Source organism: Pyxicephalus adspersus, chromosome 5, assembly GCF_032062135.1.
Source record: "Pyxicephalus adspersus chromosome 5, UCB_Pads_2.0, whole genome shotgun sequence".
NCBI lineage: Eukaryota > Metazoa > Chordata > Amphibia > Anura > Pyxicephalidae > Pyxicephalus > Pyxicephalus adspersus.
This window is the reverse complement of record NC_092862.1, coordinates 143830602-143848832: the sequence shown is the minus strand read 5'-3', so window position 1 is coordinate 143848832 and position 18231 is coordinate 143830602. Positions and strand designations below refer to the sequence as shown.

The window sequence follows — 18231 nt, the reverse complement described above, 5'->3', positions numbered from 1 at the left end:
TGTCAGCTCCTCTGTACAGAGACTGATGGGACTGGCTCAGTGTTCTCTGTACAGCACTGCGGTATATGTCAGAGCTATATAAATGTATATTAATAGGGTGTGACAGGACATTAAAGTGTCAGCTCCTCTGTACAGAGACTGATGGGACTGGCTCAGTGTTCTTTGTACAGCACTGCGGTATATGTCAGAGCTATATAATTGTATAATATTAGTGTGTGACTATGGGGGACATTAGAGTGTCAGCTCCTCTGTACAGAGACTGATAGAACTGGCTTAGTGTTCTCTGTACAGCACTGCAGTATATGTCAGAGCTATATTAATGTATATTAATAGTGTATGACTGTGGGGGACATTAGAGTGTCAGCTCCTCTGTACAGAGACTGATAGGACTGGCTCAGTGTTCTCTGTACAGCACTATGCTATATGTCAGAGCTATATAAATGTATAATAATAGTGTGTGACTGTGGGGGACATTAGAGTGTCAGCTCCTCTGTACAGAGACTGATAGGACTGACTCAGGGTTCTCTGTACAGCTCTGCGGTATATGTCAGAGCTATATAAATGTATAATATTAGTGTGTGACTATGGGGGACATTAGAGTGTCAGCTCCTCTGTACAGAGACTGATGGGACTGGCTCAGTGATCTCTGTACAGCACTATGGTATATGTCAGAGCTATATAAATGTATAATAATAGTCTGTGACTGTGGGGGGACATTAGAGAGTCAGCTCCTCTGTACAGAGACTGATAGGACTGGCTCAGTGTTCTCTGTACAGCACTATGCTATATGTCAGAGCTATATAAATGTATATTAATAGTGTGTGACTGTGGGGGACATTAGAGTGCCAGCTCCTCTGTACAGAGACTGATGGGACTGGCTCAGTGTTCTCTGTACAGCACTATGCTATATGTCACAGCTATATAAATGTATATTAATAGTGTGTGACTGTGGGGGGACATTAGAGTGTCAGCTCCTCTGTACAGAGACTGATAGGACTGACTCAGTGTTCTCTGTGCAGCACTGCGGTATATGTCAGAGCTATATAAATGATATCTGCTCTCCTACACTTGTTTTGGGCTGGATCGCACTATTATTTTATCCTTCGTTCAGCGTTCTGTACTTCGAGCCTGCACAGCAAATCATTCTATTATTCAGAATTCTTCTCCCAGACTTTAATGTAAAGATCTGACGTCCCCAGCGGCTGATTGCCATAAATCTGATTTGTGTCACTGCGTATCAGTGTTGGTTAAGGACTCTGAGGATGCATTTAATGCTGACTTGTCGTTTTGTTACAATGCAATCTCATTATTCTGTGCCAGAGAACATCAGACAGAGATGTACCCCACGGTAAATGGCCCGTGGATGGGTGAAAACCCCAACTAGATTATTTAAAAGTCATGTATATCATTAGCAATTACAATTTTTTTCATAAAATACGCATTTTAATTCATTACTCTGGACCAGTCTACTAATAGTGAAAGCAGCAGACCACATTTATAAAAATCTGCTTGCTAACCGTTGTCTCCACCAGGGGGAGCATTGACAGGGTGACAACACAGGAGCACAATTAGGACACACAGAGAGAACGTTGCCACCCTAGGTGCCTAAACAGGAATTTTCATAGCAGCATTTCCAGATATTCTTTTAATGAATGCTGCATATTCTAAAAAAGATAAAAACAACTTGTGAAAAGCTAATAGACTGGCTGAGAATTTTTCTTGGCATGTTTGTTTCCAATGATGTGACTGCAGCATTAGGAAAGAGATGCCAAAATTTATGGCTTTTTGCAACCATGGCAGAAGCTCCTCTACACCAGTTGTGTGTTTTCTAAAAAGTGATTCTAGTTTTTAAGCTGAACTTCTAGTATCATCTGCTGTGTATAAAGAAACCAGCAGGGGGCGATCACATAACATGACATTCATATGTAACAAATTCACATGGAGCAATGCCAATGGTAACTTACTGGCCAATCAGAAACTCTCACACCTGTCCTGGGAGTGATTACTTGGCATGGTCTTGAGGAGCTGTGAAAGGTGTGAGGGCAATAAATTACCTCCCTCTTCATTCATCAATATCATTGGAATCTGGTAAAATCTGTAAAATTCTACAAATGCATTTGTGCCTTCCAGCTGTACCATGTTCCCACAGTTTTCCTGTTTGTGGAGTGACTCTATTGTCCGCCCCCTTGTCCGGTGTTATAACCCGATTTTCATCCTTTCCTTGCAGTGTTACCTGTATCTCTTCTACTCCCCGGCACGGACAGGGAAAGCCTTGGGACTGGTTCTTGTAATCTGTCTGTGTAATGTATGTTTATATGGACCGCGCAACCTGTGGCAAATCGTCTTCCATGTTTTTGTGGCATTCCTTTCTGCGCAGCAAACCGTACAGCGGAAACCTCTGGACAGGCACAGCGACGGCGCGGTGTAAGAGGAACCAATCATTGCACTGACTTCTGTTTTTATACAAAAGAATGAAAGAGATAAAAAACCTTCCTATGGATTGAACAAAAACATTTGTTTGTAAGTATTAGGCTTCATGCGATTGAGGCCAATGGGTGCAAAGCTTTAAAGAGAACCAGTCACAACTGGGTTTAGGTAAGAATCTGAGTATTAAGTTCTAAAGTGCAGCTATGATCAAACGCAATTTGCAATACATATGTGATACATAAAGTGGTCAATTCCCATTGCTTCTCTCCTGACAATGACTTCTACTTATTTTATTTCTTTAGAAGAAAAATGCCAACCAGGGCAGTGATTCAGGGTCACCATCTACTTTTTGATGGCTCGTAATGCCGCTCCAGTTCTTGACTGATCTGGGGTGATCCTTAGTGAAATATTCATGGGGCCCTTTTTCCTTCATTTCTCTCCCATTGGTGACTCTCTTGGTGGCCTATTCCCCCATGAAAATCTATCCTCCATAAGACCCCTTCCACCCCACTTGCAAAGTAGCACAATGGGTAAATGAAACCATATTACCTCCTCCAGCTTTGGGTCTTCCCCCTCCAGGGAGCTGCCCATTGTCAATCACATGGGAAAGAAATAGGAAAGTAACAGCGGCCTTTGGCCAAGAATAGAAAGATAATGGAAAAGGTAAGATGCTTTTTATTCACAACGTCACATGGGGGACATGGGGGAGGACCAGAGGAGCAGCACCAGGTAGTTACACCTGTGCATTACATTCCCATTTCCTATAGATTTCAATGGGTGTCCCAAAGACTTTTGTAGCGCTTCTGTGGGTGTCCCAAAGTCTTTGGTAGGACCTCTATGAGAGTTCCAAAGACTTTGGTAGGACTTCTATGGGCATGTAAAAAGACTTTGGTAGGACTTTAATAGGAGTCCCAATAACTTTTGTAGGACTTCTTTGGGTTGTCCTAAAGACTTTTGTAGGATTTCTTTGGGTGTCCCAAAGACCTTGGTAGGAATTCTATTGGCATGCAAAAAGACTTTTGTAGGACGTCAATGGGAGTCCCGAAGACATTAGGTTGACTTCAATGGGAGTCCCAAAGTCTTTTGTAGGACTTCAATTGGAGTCCCAAAGACTTTGGTCGGACTTCTGTGGGAGTCACAAAAACTTTGGTAGGACTTCTATGGGAGGTCCCAAGACTTTAGTGGGATTTCTGTGGGTGTCCCAAAGACGTTTGTAGGACTTCTATGTGAGTCCCAAAGACTTTAGTAGGACTTCTGTGAGCATCCTTAGGACTTTTGTAGGGCCTGTATGGGCATCCCAAGGACTTTTGTAGAACTTCTATGGGCATCCCAAAGACTTTGCAGAAATTCTACGGGAGTCCCCAGGACTTTTGTAGGACTTCTACGGGAGTCCCAAAGACTTTTTTAGGACTTCAATGGGAGTCCCAGAGACTTTTGTAGGACATCTACTAGAGTCCCAAAGACATTGGTAGGACTTTAATTGGAGTCCCAATAACTTTTGTAGGACTTCTTTGGGTTGTCCTATAGACTTTTGTAGGACTTCTTTTAGAGTCCTAAAGACTTTTGTAGGACTTATATGGGAGTCCCAAAGACTTTTGTAGGACTTTTACAGAGTCCCAAAGACTTTGGTAGGACTTCAATAGGAGTCCCAATAACTTTTTTAGGACTTCTGTGGGTGTCCCATAGACCTTTAGAACTTCTTTTGGAATCTCAAAGACTTTGGTAGGAATTCTTTGGGATTCTTCCCCCAGAGTCCCATATATTTTTTGGATTTCTACATAAACCCAAATGTAACTGGTTCTCTTAAAAATGACTTCCCTATTAACCTGCTGAATTTCCTATTCCCCATGATTCCCCTACCCAGCAAGGTACCACTCTCCCTCACAGCCTCCCCTCTGTCAGAGTCCATCCTGGGTAATCTCTGAACTTGCTCATTACTGCCCCTGCATGTGACAGTGTTTGACCCCAGAGATGGGCTGCTAAGGTCCAAGGACTGTCATTTTGGACAGGTCACATATTCCCACATACCCAGAAGAACAATGGCCTAAAGGTTCTGAGAGGGAGCAGGGTGGAGACAATAGGGCCCAGATTGGGCAGGGGGCTTTGTGGAAATACTCCCACTATATCCCTATTGAACACAGTCACAGTGCCTCTTTTATCTAATGAAAATTTAACCTACCCCCAATACCTAGACACTATATTAAGGCTGAACACTAAACATAAACTTGACATTTCAATTCCTAATCCAATTAGGTATGAGGTTCAGATTCACTGATATCATAGATCCAAATCCCTGGATTCCAAAGTTTGCCACCAAAAACAAGAAACAACCTACAGGCATAGACTTTGCCCAGTTCACCTGACTCAGAAATGCCAATGGCTTTTAGAAATGGATTTCCCAGCCTCTTTCTATATAAAGGGGAAGGTTTGCTCACAGCTGCCATATTGCTAGCTTGTGTTGGAACATTGGTGCCGCCATGGCAGTGCTTGGTCTCTATGGCTTTTGTTGATACAGTCAAACCTTAAAAATGAACCTTTACCCCTAAAATTGCTGGTGACTGTTCAGTTCCATGTAATATTTTTTCATTTCATTAAAAGCTAAAGAAAAACTTGAAAACGTGCCCAATATTTGGCCAAATTAACTGCCAGGCTGACCCTGATGTTCATGTAAAAATGTAAAGTTTCAACCCTGGCACTGATATAAGCAGCAATTCCCTGGCAGAACAAGTGATCAATATATCAACTATTGTGCTGACTTGCAAACCAAATGATTTGTGGGGAAAATCTTCTCCAGCATTTTTTATACAATCGAAGCTGATCCAATTCACATTCTATCAAATAAGATTTTATTCATTTACAATACAAGCAAATCATTCAATTAAGGCCATGTGACCATGGGCTTTAAAGACCAACATGGGCTCCAAGAAATCCAATCCATCTGTCCCCACCTAGACCTCAACCCACCTCCATGTTGGCTGTGCACCATATACACCATATAGACAAAAGTAGATGGACACTGGACAATACCACCTAGATATACAACATGTGAAAACCCCTGAAATGGTGATGAAATTAGGCTTTTCAGTTGGGGGGGTTGAGTGGTAATACAACACAACATGACTCTGTCCCTGTATACTAAGCCAGGGCCATAAAGTCTGGTATGACCAGCTTGTGTGGAGGAACTCAAGTGTTCTGCATAGAGCTTGGATCTCAACCCTACTGAACACCACTGTAATGAACTTGCAGTGGCAAACCAAATCTTCTCATCCAATATCAACTTCTGGTGTAACTAGTTTTATGTGGACCAACTAAAGTTTCCTGCACAGAGCCCTGACCCCACCAGAGCACCTCGCGATAGGCTCTCGCCACCAGGGGCAAGCAGAACAGAGGGCTTTGAGAGTAAGTATTGAGCAGGACGACAGCGAGAGGGAAGGTCTAGGTCAGGGGTCAGCAAACTCCGGCCTTTAGGCCAGATACGGCCTAGCTGGTAGTTTGTTCCAGCTTAACACCCCCTGGCCGATCCAGCCTAATGCCGGCCGGCAACCCGTGGCTCCGGAGCCGTGGGTTGCCGGCCAGATCAGCCAGGGGGCGTTAGGAACTACCAGAACTGCCGGAGCTCTGGTGCCGTCTCTTTGCTGTTGCTCCCCTATTTACCACGGCCAGCATTGATATTTTGCCGGCGCGGTAAATAGGAAAGGCTCCCTGAAGGGAAATCCCTCTCCTCCGCAATGCATACAGAGGAGAGGGATTTTACTTAAAGGGGCGTTCCCTGGTGGTGGGCAGGGCAATTAGGGCGGGACTCAACCCACCCCTGAAATGGCCTAGTGGCCATAAAAGTTTGTTTACCCCTGGTCTAGGTGGACCAAGGTCAGGACAGTCGGCTGGCAGGGCACTCTTGAATTCAGGCACAGGTTAGGGCAGGCAGCAGACAAGCGTAGTCCAGGTTTAAGCCACAGGTCAGGGCAGACGGAATGCTGAAAGCTGCTGGACAGGTGATCTGTGGGTGGAGTGGTCCTTCACAGAGCCCTGAACTCAACCCTACAGGACTACTTTGGGATGATTCGGAATTCCTGTCTTCTCATCCATCATTAGTACCCAACCTCACAAATGAGCATACATTCCCACAGACACCCCAAAATCTTGTGGAAAACCTCCCCAGAATAATGTGAATTCAGAAAACCCTATATCAAACCTAATTTTTTAAGAACAGCACATCAGCAAGCTCCTATAGGTATAATGATGGGTGAAATTGGGTTTTATTTGCCAACAGCTTAATCAATATTGTTTTGAAAATTCAATGAACCTAAACCAAAAGGAAATTTCCATTGAAGTTTACTGGGGTGGGGGCAACTTTTTGGTAATTTGGTAAAGTGCTAGAGCTTATAGGCAAATTATTGTCAATCAAAGCCACAGGACACTAGACACTGCCTTTGGGGACATGTCCCAATAGAAAAAATATAGCAGCAGGGAGACCTTCCATGTGGCTTCCAGAGCAAGACTGGAGACTGGAGAACATACAAGTCCTTTGAATTCTTTGGTTTGGCAGTGGGATCATTCATGAATGAGAAATCAAAATTAAGTGTTTTGTAGAAGCTGAACTCCGGGGCAAAAGTCTTTTGTATTCATGTTTTAGGTCAACCTCCCCACTGTAAGGGCAATTGCTCATTTATTCTAGGTGCAGTGCATTGTGATTAAAAAGAATTCTCCCAGCCAAATCTGCACATACATGCAAATCTCACACCTTCAATCTCTTGGTAGCAGGGAACCTGACCCTCACGGTGCCCAAAAACTTTCATCCAAAACTTGTTGATTAAACTTTTACACAAAGAAGCCGTTGATAAGAACTCATCTCACTGCACCACAAATCAGCCCGGTGAATCCTCATCCCCATTGATATTCTCCTCGTATGCTTCCATATAATAATTCTGTTTGCATTATCCGCAGCTGGATGGTAACATCCGCATCCTCCGCTTTATATTCTATTCTGTATTTTGTTTTTTTTTTATTGTTCTTATTTAATTTTGGACTCAGCATGGTATTTCCTTTTTCTACTCGAAGAAAGAAGACAAATGTCTGGAAACATTTTGTAAAAGACTTCACTGTGTTGGGTTGGCATTGCATGCTGTCAGATAAAGCGAGGGGATATTTTATAATTAAAATATTTTTTCATTATCTTGTTATTTGCTGTTTTTTTTCACATGAAAAGGGAACTTCAGGAACTGAAATCTGTGATTATGTTAGTCTGGAAACATCATGGAAAATTTTTACACAGTATTTTTATAGCGCCATCATATTACACAGCGCTGTACAAAGTCCATAGTTATGTCACTAACAGTCCCTTATAGGAGCTCACAATCTAATGTCCCTACCATAGTCATATGTCTATCACAGTCTAAAGTAAATTTGGGGGGAAGCCAATTGACATAACTGAATGTTTTTGGGATGTGGGAGGAAACCCACACAGAGAGGAGAACCTGCAAACTCCATGCAGATAGTGCCCTGGCCAAGATTCTAACCTGAGTCCCAGGGCTGCAAAGGCCAGAGTGCTAACCACTGAGCCACCATGCTGCCCTATGCAGGATTGTCATTGGTTTTCTACAGCTTCTTGATGCAGGGCTCTGGGCTGTGCAACTTCCCTCTCATTCTGCAGAGAGCGTGAATGAGTTTGGGTAAAGAAAAAAAAAGAGTGTGTCACCGATAAAGTGGTGATCAGAAAACAAATGCAGATTTGATTTCCATTTTTAGAACTTCATAGTTTATTATTATTTAACAGTAATTATATATCGCCAACATATTACGCAGCGCTGTACATAAAGGGAAGTAGTGAGGGTTTAGGAGACAGAAGAAGACGGGTAGGTGAGGATGAAGCGTTGGGTTTTGAGGTTTCTTTTAAATGAGGAGAAAGTAGGAGCAACCCGAATAAGACGAGGAGACCATTCCAGAGAGTTGGGGCAGCTCTAGAAAAGTCTTGGAGCCGTGCGTGTGATGAGGTTATGAGTGAGGAAGTCAGTAGTAGGTCATTGAAGGAGCGGAGAGAGCGGCTGGGGGGGGATTTTTCTATCAGGTCAGTAAGTGGGACAAGAACTGTGGAGAGATTTGAAGGCAAAGCACAGGAGATGAATTTGTTTCTAAAGTGAAATGGAAGCCAATGAAGAAAACTATAAAGAGAGGCAGCAGTAGAGGAGAGGGGGCAGCAGTAATTTAGATTGTATATGGGGGAGAATTATCACCCTATTTTAAATACCCCAAACTGGTGATCAGAATCTGCCTTCCCCCTGAAGGAGTCATTGATCAGTACTTATTCCCTCTCCTATTGTCACATTAAAGTTACAGTAAGTGGCCAGCTTGCCTTCACATAAGTCGGTGGGTGTCGGGAGCCCCATGATTAAACATGGATGTCTTAAAGTGATTTTTGACACAATATTCATATTTAAAGGTAGCATGGAAGAAGATCAGATTTTAATATGGAAGATATTGTATTTAAAAATAAAAGGATTCTTTATTTCCCCAACAATAAATACTGAGCAAGATTCCTAACTTTCATACAATATCCAAATCATTGAAAACTCTGCATACTCCTTACAATCTCCTTGTGATCTTCTCACCTAAACCATCATTAAATTCCAGCCAGCCAGGACCTCGTCTTACATCTGTTGTCACCTTTATTGATGTCTCCCCCGGTACTCTCGCTATCTTCCCGTCTTCTCTGTGATTGGTTTAAAGATTCACAATATCTGTTTCTGAGGACACCATGCTAGGGGCCCGCTGGTGAGATTCGATGACCCCGATTGAGGAATTGGATCGAATGTTTCCTCTAACTTGTTGGGTCAATATCTTCGTGTTGGAGGGGGCTGTGGGAATCGGGGACACAAAACAAACGTTTCTGCAGCATGCTGGACTGGACTTAGTGTCAGACTTCAATATTCAGCATTTGGCTGCCTCAAGTTGTCTTTAGCTGCCAGGCAATGCTGGGCCAATAGCTGCCAATTGTCCCCCATGAAAAGGGACCGCGACGTTGGGCCAATGGTCACTATTCCTGCTCATGTATTAAATCTACAGAGGAGCAACATTGTCACCATTAAGCAGTAACACCAAAATAACCTTCACTTATCTCCAGAACATAAAAGGAGTGTCGTATGCACACCTTACAACTAGCTCAAAGTATGTAGGAGAATGCCACGCCCTGCCACACCCCATTATGCCAACCATAAGTTGGGAGGTATGAAAATGGACAGTCCCTCCAAATCGGGTGCATATGGGTGGTATGAAGAGGGACAGTCCCTCCAAATCAAGGGTAGTTGGGGGTATAAAGAGGAACAGTCTTCCAAATCAGGGGCAGTTGGGGGTATGAAGAGGCACAGTCCCTCCAAATCAGGGGTAGTTGGGGGTATAAAGAGAGACAGTCCCTCAAAATCAGGGGCATTTGGGGGTATGAAGAGGGGCAGTCTTCCAAATCAGGGACAGTTGGGGGTATGAAGAGGGACAGGGGCAGTTGGGGGGTATAAAGAGGGACAGTCCCTCCAAATCAAGGACAGTTGAGGGAGAATAAAGAGGGACAGTCCCTCGAAATCAGGGGCAGTTGGGGGGTATGAAGAGGGACAGACCCTCCAAATCAGGGGCAGTTGGGGGTTATAAAGAGGGACAGTCCCTCCAAATCAGGAGCAGTTGGGGGTATGAAGAGGGAGAGTCTCTCCAAATCAGGGGCAGTTGGGAGGTAAGAAGAGGGACAGTCCCTCCAAATCAAGGACAGTCGGGGGGTATAAAGAGGGACAGTCAGACATTAAACCATTACATAGCAACGTCCTGCATATCTCATGTTACATGATGACATTTTTAATAAAATTTTATTTTAATGTGCCCCATGTGCTCCCTTCCTGTACCACAATTGAGCTTACCTGATATCAAGAACACCTGAGCACCTGTTCTACACATAGGTGCATTGGGTCACAGAATATTATAATGCCCTCTCACTACATTGCTTTCCGCTGTCAGTGAGGCTGTGATTTATTTATTGTGTTCCCATTGTACAAAAAACTAATGAAAATACACAACTTATTATTCTTTGTATGACAGGCATTAAGAGGCCGCAGCATTGCTGTGCATTGATTTTGGAAGCTGTCATGTACTAAGCAGGGTCAATTTACCGCCTCCAAAAACTAGAACTGGTACCACTTGCAAATACTTAAAAATATGTATGAAGCAGTCATAAGCACTTTGTAACACCATTGTTAAAAAAGAAATAAAAATAAGGACTCCAGAAACATAAATTGATTTTAGTTGTTGAATAAATTGCCCTCTCCCCGCCGCTGCCCAATTTTGTCATCCGTTCTCTATGGCAGTGACTTTCAACCACTGTGCCACGGCAGACTAGTGTGCCGTGAGAGATCTTCAGGTGTACTGTGGGAAATTATCCAGTTACCATTTTCCAGTCTCTGTGCTGTAGTGACTGGCAGCGTAATGTAATACTCTTCCATGTCAGTGGGTGGCAGTAGGTAGCTTAATTTCCTTGTTTATTCTTAGAGACAAGAGAATTAGCTACAAAGTGTCATTTTGTAACATTTTTGATTTATGATGTGCCGCAGGATTTTTTTCCAATGTAAAATATGCTGTGGCTCAAAAAAGGTTGAAAAACACAGCTCTAGACATTTGGTGCCATGATGTGGCAGCTGTATTGACTGTAGTCCAAAACAAATCAACAAAATTTCCTTCTTACTTTTGATGATATTTAGGGATATCCAGAAGTTTTGGACCAGTTCAGCTGAACGGAACGCTACTTTGAATCACCTGCTCTGTGTTACATTGGAGGGCTGGCATTATTCTGCTCAAAAAGAATAAAAGCTTGGGTTACAGTGGACTTTGAAAACAAACTTCTCCGCAATGCTCATTGATACAGTGATGCTTTTACTGCTTGTTCAGAATACTCAATGCACTGTGCACAGTCTGGGCACTGGTTAAACTTTGATGATTTATCCGCACAGCCACCAGAGGGCAGCCTTGCCTAGTCACAGCCTCCTTCACTTCTCGCCCCTGTACCATATTACCCGTCACCTCTGCTGAAAGTGAGTGAATCCATTTCATCCAAAGCTCTGTAAATATGACACAGATAAGATGTAGTCTCATTGCTCACTTGAACAATTTTCTCGTTTTGGTATTTTTGAACATTTATTTAGAGAATCAAATTTACATGCAAATATGAAGAATAAATAGAGCTGTCACGCTTCTCAAATCTGGGCCATCATTTCCAATTTCTGCACAATTTCAGAGGCGGCATTGAGAACGATCACCGGCAGGAGCGTGATGGGGGATTGCTCTGTGCTCCTAAAGAGGACCTGTCACCCTAACAACATGCATGCTTCATACTGTCTAGGGGGAATACATTTGGGGGGGTCAGAAATGAAAAAGGATCTGGGGGTTCTGGTAGATCATAGACTTAATACCAGCATGCAATGCCAAGCTGCAATATCTAAAGCTAGTAAAGTACTTTCTTGTAATAAAAGAGGAATAGACTGCAGAGATGGAGACATAATCCTGCCCCTGTACAAAAGCATTGGTCACACCACATCTGGAATATGCAGCCCAGGTTTGGGCACCAGTTCACAAAAAGGACATTGTGGGATTGGAGAGAGTGCAGAGAAGGGCAACTAAACTAATAAAAGGAATGGAGGAGCTCAGCTATGAGGAGAGATTAGCTGAACTGAATCTATTCTCCCTTGAGAAGAGACGTATAAGGGGGGATATGATCACCCTGTATAAATATATAAATGGTCCATATAGAGAACTCACTTCCCAATTATTCACTTTGAGATCATTACAAAGCACAAGGGGGCGCTCTTTGTGTCTGGAGGAAAAGAAGTTTAAGCCCTGGATAAGGAAGGGATTCTTCACTGTAAGGTGTGAAAATGTGGAATCGGCTCCCCCTGGAAGTAGTTTCAGCAAGTTCTAGAGATTGCTATAAGAAAAAGCTGGATGGTTTCTAGAAGCACAGAATATAAAGCTTTAAAGTAAAGATAACGGAGACTGTTGAACCAGGGAACATCTGATTGCCTAGTGGAATCAGGAAGGATTTTTTCCCCTGGTGAAGCAAATTGTACCGGGATTTTTTTTTGCCTTCCTCTGGACCAACTATGTCTTATAGGGTTTTATATCCGGCATATGTTTATTTCCCTAGTGGTGGAACTTGATGGATTTATGTCTTTTTTTCACCTGACTTACCATGTAACTCTGAACACCAAGAAATGCAAGAATTCATTACCAGATGTCAGGGTTCTGGCTGAATCAGCACTGATGTTACAATGTCACAATTCACCATACAAACATTTTACTTTGCAGTTAGACCAAGCATGCAAGATATTTCTTCTACGCTGTGATCCTATGCAATTTATGACAGGTTAGCTTTAGGAGGTCTTCCATTTATTTTCATTACATGGGGGTGAATAATATAAGATAGCCTGGAATGCTGCATTTGGATACATTGCTTTGTATAGTCCAGCATATTGAATGAGGACCCCCCATGCTGCACGGTGGGTTTAATATCCACCGGCCCCATCTCCAGATATCTGCTGCTATTTAAATATTCACACAAATGTTCACGCTCCAAACATCTGATAACTCCTAGACATCTGTCGCTGCGTCTGATTCTTCCGCCACCGGTGGACGCAGCTGCAGTACCTGCTGATGATTATGTAACGTCGCTTGATATGCTTGAACCTTGTCCTGCCTAATTAAGGCTCAGCTCTGCCAACGGCTCACTTAGCACTGCAAATGGAGTGTTCATTCTTCTCTCTTTATTTTGTAAGCTTGGTAATGAAACACTCAGAATTCATTCTCCTTTTGTATATGGTGGTGAAAAGAGGAAACAGTTAGATTGTAAGCTCTTCAGGTCAGGGTCCTCTCCTCCTCCTGTGTCACTGTCTGTATCTGTCTGTCATTTGCAGCCCCTATTTAGTGTACAGCACTGTGTAATATGTTGGCGCTATATAAATACGGTTTATTATTAAAACTGATATTAGTAATATTAGCCATCTGTCCTCCTTCTGTCTCAGGGCGTCACCATTTTCTTCCTTCCCAGTTGTGAGCTGTGATTGGCCGGGACAATTTAAATCCCGTGCAGGCATGCAGGAGTTCATTTAGTCCCAGCAGCTGCTGCCCGGCCTATTCCCTAATTTATAAAGTGGAATTTTAGTAATTTTAATTGGAATTTTAGTAAAATAATAAATAATGCAGCAACTGCTGGTGTGCATGCACAATGATTGCAAGAAAACGCAAAGAAAAAAATGGAATATTTTAAAGTTTTTTACTTTAAACACAAAAATTGCAAGAATACAGATGATGTCCCTCCTGCAATAAAATATACATGTGCCAGAATAAAAAGTTATATCATTCTGGCCAATCAAAATGCTCGAAAATCCCAAACCTGAATAGGACTGGGGGGGGGGGGGATTCTGACAACTGTAAAAAGAAGAGGCGAACATTCCTAAAAAAAATTGCAAACAGGCAGATGAGATTCTTTTGTTGCAGAAGGGATATTACCTGTGCCCTATGTAATCAAGAACCTGGCTGCTTCAGCTATTATTTTTCACTTTAAATGCATACTTGCAACCTTGCTCAAATTTTTTTTATTGACTGTCAATGGGCTCTATTTATTAATTATTCCCCCAGCCGAACTCTCTGAAATTTGCTAGTGGTGAATTCTATGGTCATATAATCCAGTGATTTTCAACCACCGTGCCGCTACACATTAGTATGCCGTCAGAGATCTTCAGGTGTACAGTGGGAAATATCCAATTACCATTGTCGAGTGTTTGTGCTGTAGTGATTGGCAGAGTAATGTAGTACTCTTCCATGCCAGTGGGTGGCAGTAAGTAGCCTAATTGCTTTGTTTATTCTTAGAGACAAGAAAATTGGCTACAGAGTGTCATTTTGTAAGATTTTTGATTTGTGGTGTGCCGCAGGATTTTTTTTAATGTAAAAAATGTGCCGTGGCTCAAAAAAGGTTGAAAAATACTAATATAATCTATACCGGTACAATGACTCGATCTGTCACCTAGTGGCCAAGAGTGCACAGCTGTAACAATAGGAAATGAAAAAGAAAAACAATAATTTTAACGGGGAACTAAAGAGGGAATGATTTATAAATAGAGCCCAATGTGTTTATGAACTTGCTACAAAATTCATTAGCCTTTGCACAGCCCTTGCTGACATTACAACCAAGATGGCGGCACCCTGGAGCAGACTCAGGAATTTTAAATGATCCCACCAAGGAAACTTTTACAGGTAAATACCTTTAATAAATGCACATGAAGACTATTGAAAAAATTGATCCGGTGACAGGGTATCTTTAATTCCTGCAAAAATATTAACCCAAAAAAATTGTCCGTAGTTGAAGTCACAATTGGTGGATTTATGTGGAGCCGGCACATTTGTACCCATTTGCAGCCTCTGCTCATCTCCGGCACTTCCTGCAGTAAATTCCATGGCGGATCTCTGCGTTCGTCCGGCTCCATCGTTTCCATAAATACAGGCGAAGAAATACAAGTTTATTCAGAGCTGCCAGAAAGCCGGATCGAAGCTCCTCTCTGATTTATTAATGAAACATTTAAGTAAAGTAGCTGCGGCTGTTTAATCCGATGAATTATTCATCCTAAAACTGGACCGCTCCTGCTTTATTTTTATCACCGAATCTTGGAACGCCATCGCTGCCAATTCATAATCATTACTGACAATATGTCATGGTGCCGGCTGACAAGGAACTGGATTTGCTTACAGCAGCATTATCATTTCATTGAATTTTAAAGCACACACAAAAAGAAGTCAGACAGGAGAGGGTGAAAGTGACATTCCTGATCAAAAGAAAAGCTTTGATAGATGGCCCGTCAGAGTGTAAAGGGATGAAGGATCCCTTTATTCACTTTCTATTGAAATTCACTCGCTATCTGATGGAAAAGAGGGCTTTATGACTGCCTATAGACCTTGAATCCGAAAATGGAGAACAAACTTATAGCTTGAGTCCAAATGCAAGTTTTATAAAATCAAGGTCATTTGTAAATTATTATCCAACACGTTTCGGCATGGCAACAGGCTGGCCCACCTTCATCAGGGTCTGATTATATTGATTGGATTGGTGAATAGGCAGCAGGTAGTTGTTGCAGGTTTTGTGAATCTCTTATGCATATTGAGATATAACTCTACTGCTTAAAGCGGAATTAAACCGAACAAAATATTGCAAGCAGGCTGCTCTTTATTGCAGAAGAGATGTGCCATGCGTCTGAAATAAAACAAACTCACCTGCTGCCTTGCAATCTTTAATTGAATGATCACCGAGCTGTGCATGCCAGGAATTATTGATTTTCTGGGTGCTTTTGCAGGAGTTAAGTTATCCTGGCTTGGCCAATCAAGATGGCTGAGGGCCCGAACTCAGAAGTTAGGATGTCGGCGCTGGCATTAGAGTGAGGAGTTTAGTTCTGCCCTAAAATCATTACAATAAAGAATTTGTATAGAGGTGGCTGATTGGCATTTCTATGGAGGGTGGTGGTAGAGATGGGGGAAACGCAAGACCTTGTTGGCCAGATTTATTGACCCCGCTTGATCTATTCCTCAATGATGTCATTGGACACTTGGACTGATGCCAGATTTTACTCAAGACAATTATAATTAAATATCTTCCTGCAGCGGGCCCTATCCATCCTTCCCACCACTCCTCTTCTGATTTCCTTGTAGTTCAATCTATTGGCTTCCACTGCACCTTAGAATGAAATGTAGGCTCCTGTGCTTTGTCTTCAAATCCCTCCACAGCTTTTGTCCCACTTACATTTCTGCCCTGATCGGAAAATACTCCCCTAGCCACTCTCTTCGCTCCCCCAATACTCTACTAATGACTTCCTCACTTATAACCTCATCACACTCAACAGACTTCTCTAGAGCTGCCCCAACTCTCTGGAATGGTCTTCTCATCCTATTCAGCTTGCTCCTACTTTCTGCTCCTCAAAGCCCTCAAAACCCAACGCTTCAACCTCACCTACCCATCTTCTTCTGTTTCTTAGACCTTCACTACTTCCCACCATTCCATATCCTCCTCCTATTGTGTGATACTTCCCCCACCTCCTAGATTGTAAGCTCTTCTGGCAGGGCCCTATTCTCCTCCTGTGTCACTGTCTGTATCTGTCTGTCATTTGCTACCCCTATTTAATGTACACCGCTGCGTAATATCTTGGCACTATATAAATACTGTATACTAATAATAATAATAATAATTATTAATCTTGCACAATAAAATATTCTGTATCTGTAGAGCTCAGCTCTTAAAAATGGGTTACCCTCCGATCTCCAGAATGTGTTTCTTATTTGTATGGAATGCAAAAATAGTTTTGGTGTTACTTTGCTTCCGAGTACCACAAACTGGATGGGGGACCCTCAATGTCACCTGCGGGCTTGGTGAACTGTACTAGACACCAACCTCCGGCTTTACCAACGGTGCGTTGCAAGGAGTGATAAACTTTAGGAGGTGGTGCCCAGGTTGCTGGCCCCCATGCACGCAAAGGCTGGTAACTGCGGACTGTATAGGACCAATGCGAAGTACAGAAGCAAAAGGAAAAATCACAGTCAGATGAGTCAAGGTCAGGGCAATAACCAAGAGTGGTCAGACAAAGATGAGGTCAGTATCAGGATGTGCAGACAGGAACCTAGCAGCAGAGCCTAGAATAACTCCTTGCTCAGGCCAAACCTTGCTTCCAGTCATTTTCTTATACAGGGGAGGTGATGTGGCAAATGGGGATCATATGACCAGCAGGTAACATAACCCACCACCAGAGGGAGTGTTGAAGCAGAGGAAGCTAAGGTGGTGTTCACACTTCTGCCAGCAGATGGAGCATCTCTGCAGAACATTTTAGCCCTCTGCGGTAAATGGGCAACTCCCAGGGAGCCACATGACACGGTGGGTGACACAGATGAGGGCCCCAGCGGGGATCTGTGACAGATACTGGCCATCTTTCAGTCAGATTTATATATGTCCCTTGAAGTCTGATGGAATAATTTACTTAAAGATCATCAAATGTGTTACAATCGGGCCCTGTTAACAATGGAAATGTTTGTCTATCTGCCAGTTCCGGATGTCAGTGCTGGAACTATGCAGACATAGCCTGGTAAATCCCAATGGACACCATAGGACCCATGTTAGTACCCATTGCTACCCTGCACCCATTGGTGCACAAGTGTTGTCGTTAAAGTGGATTTGTCCTAAAAATTAAGGAAGAAATGGTGATACGCCATCTTCCCATATCCCTCTGCTGTTCTGGTCCAATCTGACCCATGTTGTCCTGTCTTTCTTCTTCTTTGCAGCATGGGCTGGACCGGGCACCACCATCTTCTTCCTTCCATGGTCCTCCTGTTCTAATTAAGAGTTATCCACCCTTTTATATAATGTAAAAATATCATTATAGGTTCACTTTAAGTCATCTGTAGCAAAGGTTTGAAATAGGGGAATAATCTTAGAATAATTCATTGATAAACACCAATGGCACCCACCATGCTTTAAACAGCAAACAGAGACAACCAATACAGCAACATTTATATTTTTAGATTCAAAGCTAAAACATCAAAGAGCAAAAGGTACAAAAATGACCAATAACATAAAAAACATTTTGAGTAACTTATAACAACACGCAGACAATACTCCGGATTCCTCTTTTAGGAAAGTTTCCTTTTTGTTACAGAGATGACTTTGCCTCGGCAGACAGCTGGAGAGATCTCCTGACACTGTTTAAGCTCATTGGCTTCAGTTTGCGAGCAATTATTCAATATTTCCTTGTT

General features: G+C 42.7%; 1 protein-coding gene across 3 annotated transcripts in view; it reads left to right on the top strand.

The window, feature by feature from the left end:
- Window positions 1–7599, top strand: part of SEC22C (SEC22 homolog C, vesicle trafficking protein) — a 31613-nt gene extending 24014 nt beyond the window's left edge. For all 3 annotated transcript variants that reach the window (XM_072412991.1, XM_072412992.1, XM_072412990.1), the window contains exon 9: window positions 2228–7599. In XM_072412991.1, coding sequence (XP_072269092.1) covers window positions 2228–2428 — 201 coding nt within the window. In that variant the 3' untranslated portion in view covers window positions 2429–7599. The remainder of the gene's footprint in view (window positions 1–2227) is intronic.
- The last annotated feature ends 10632 nt before the right edge of the window (window positions 7600–18231 follow it).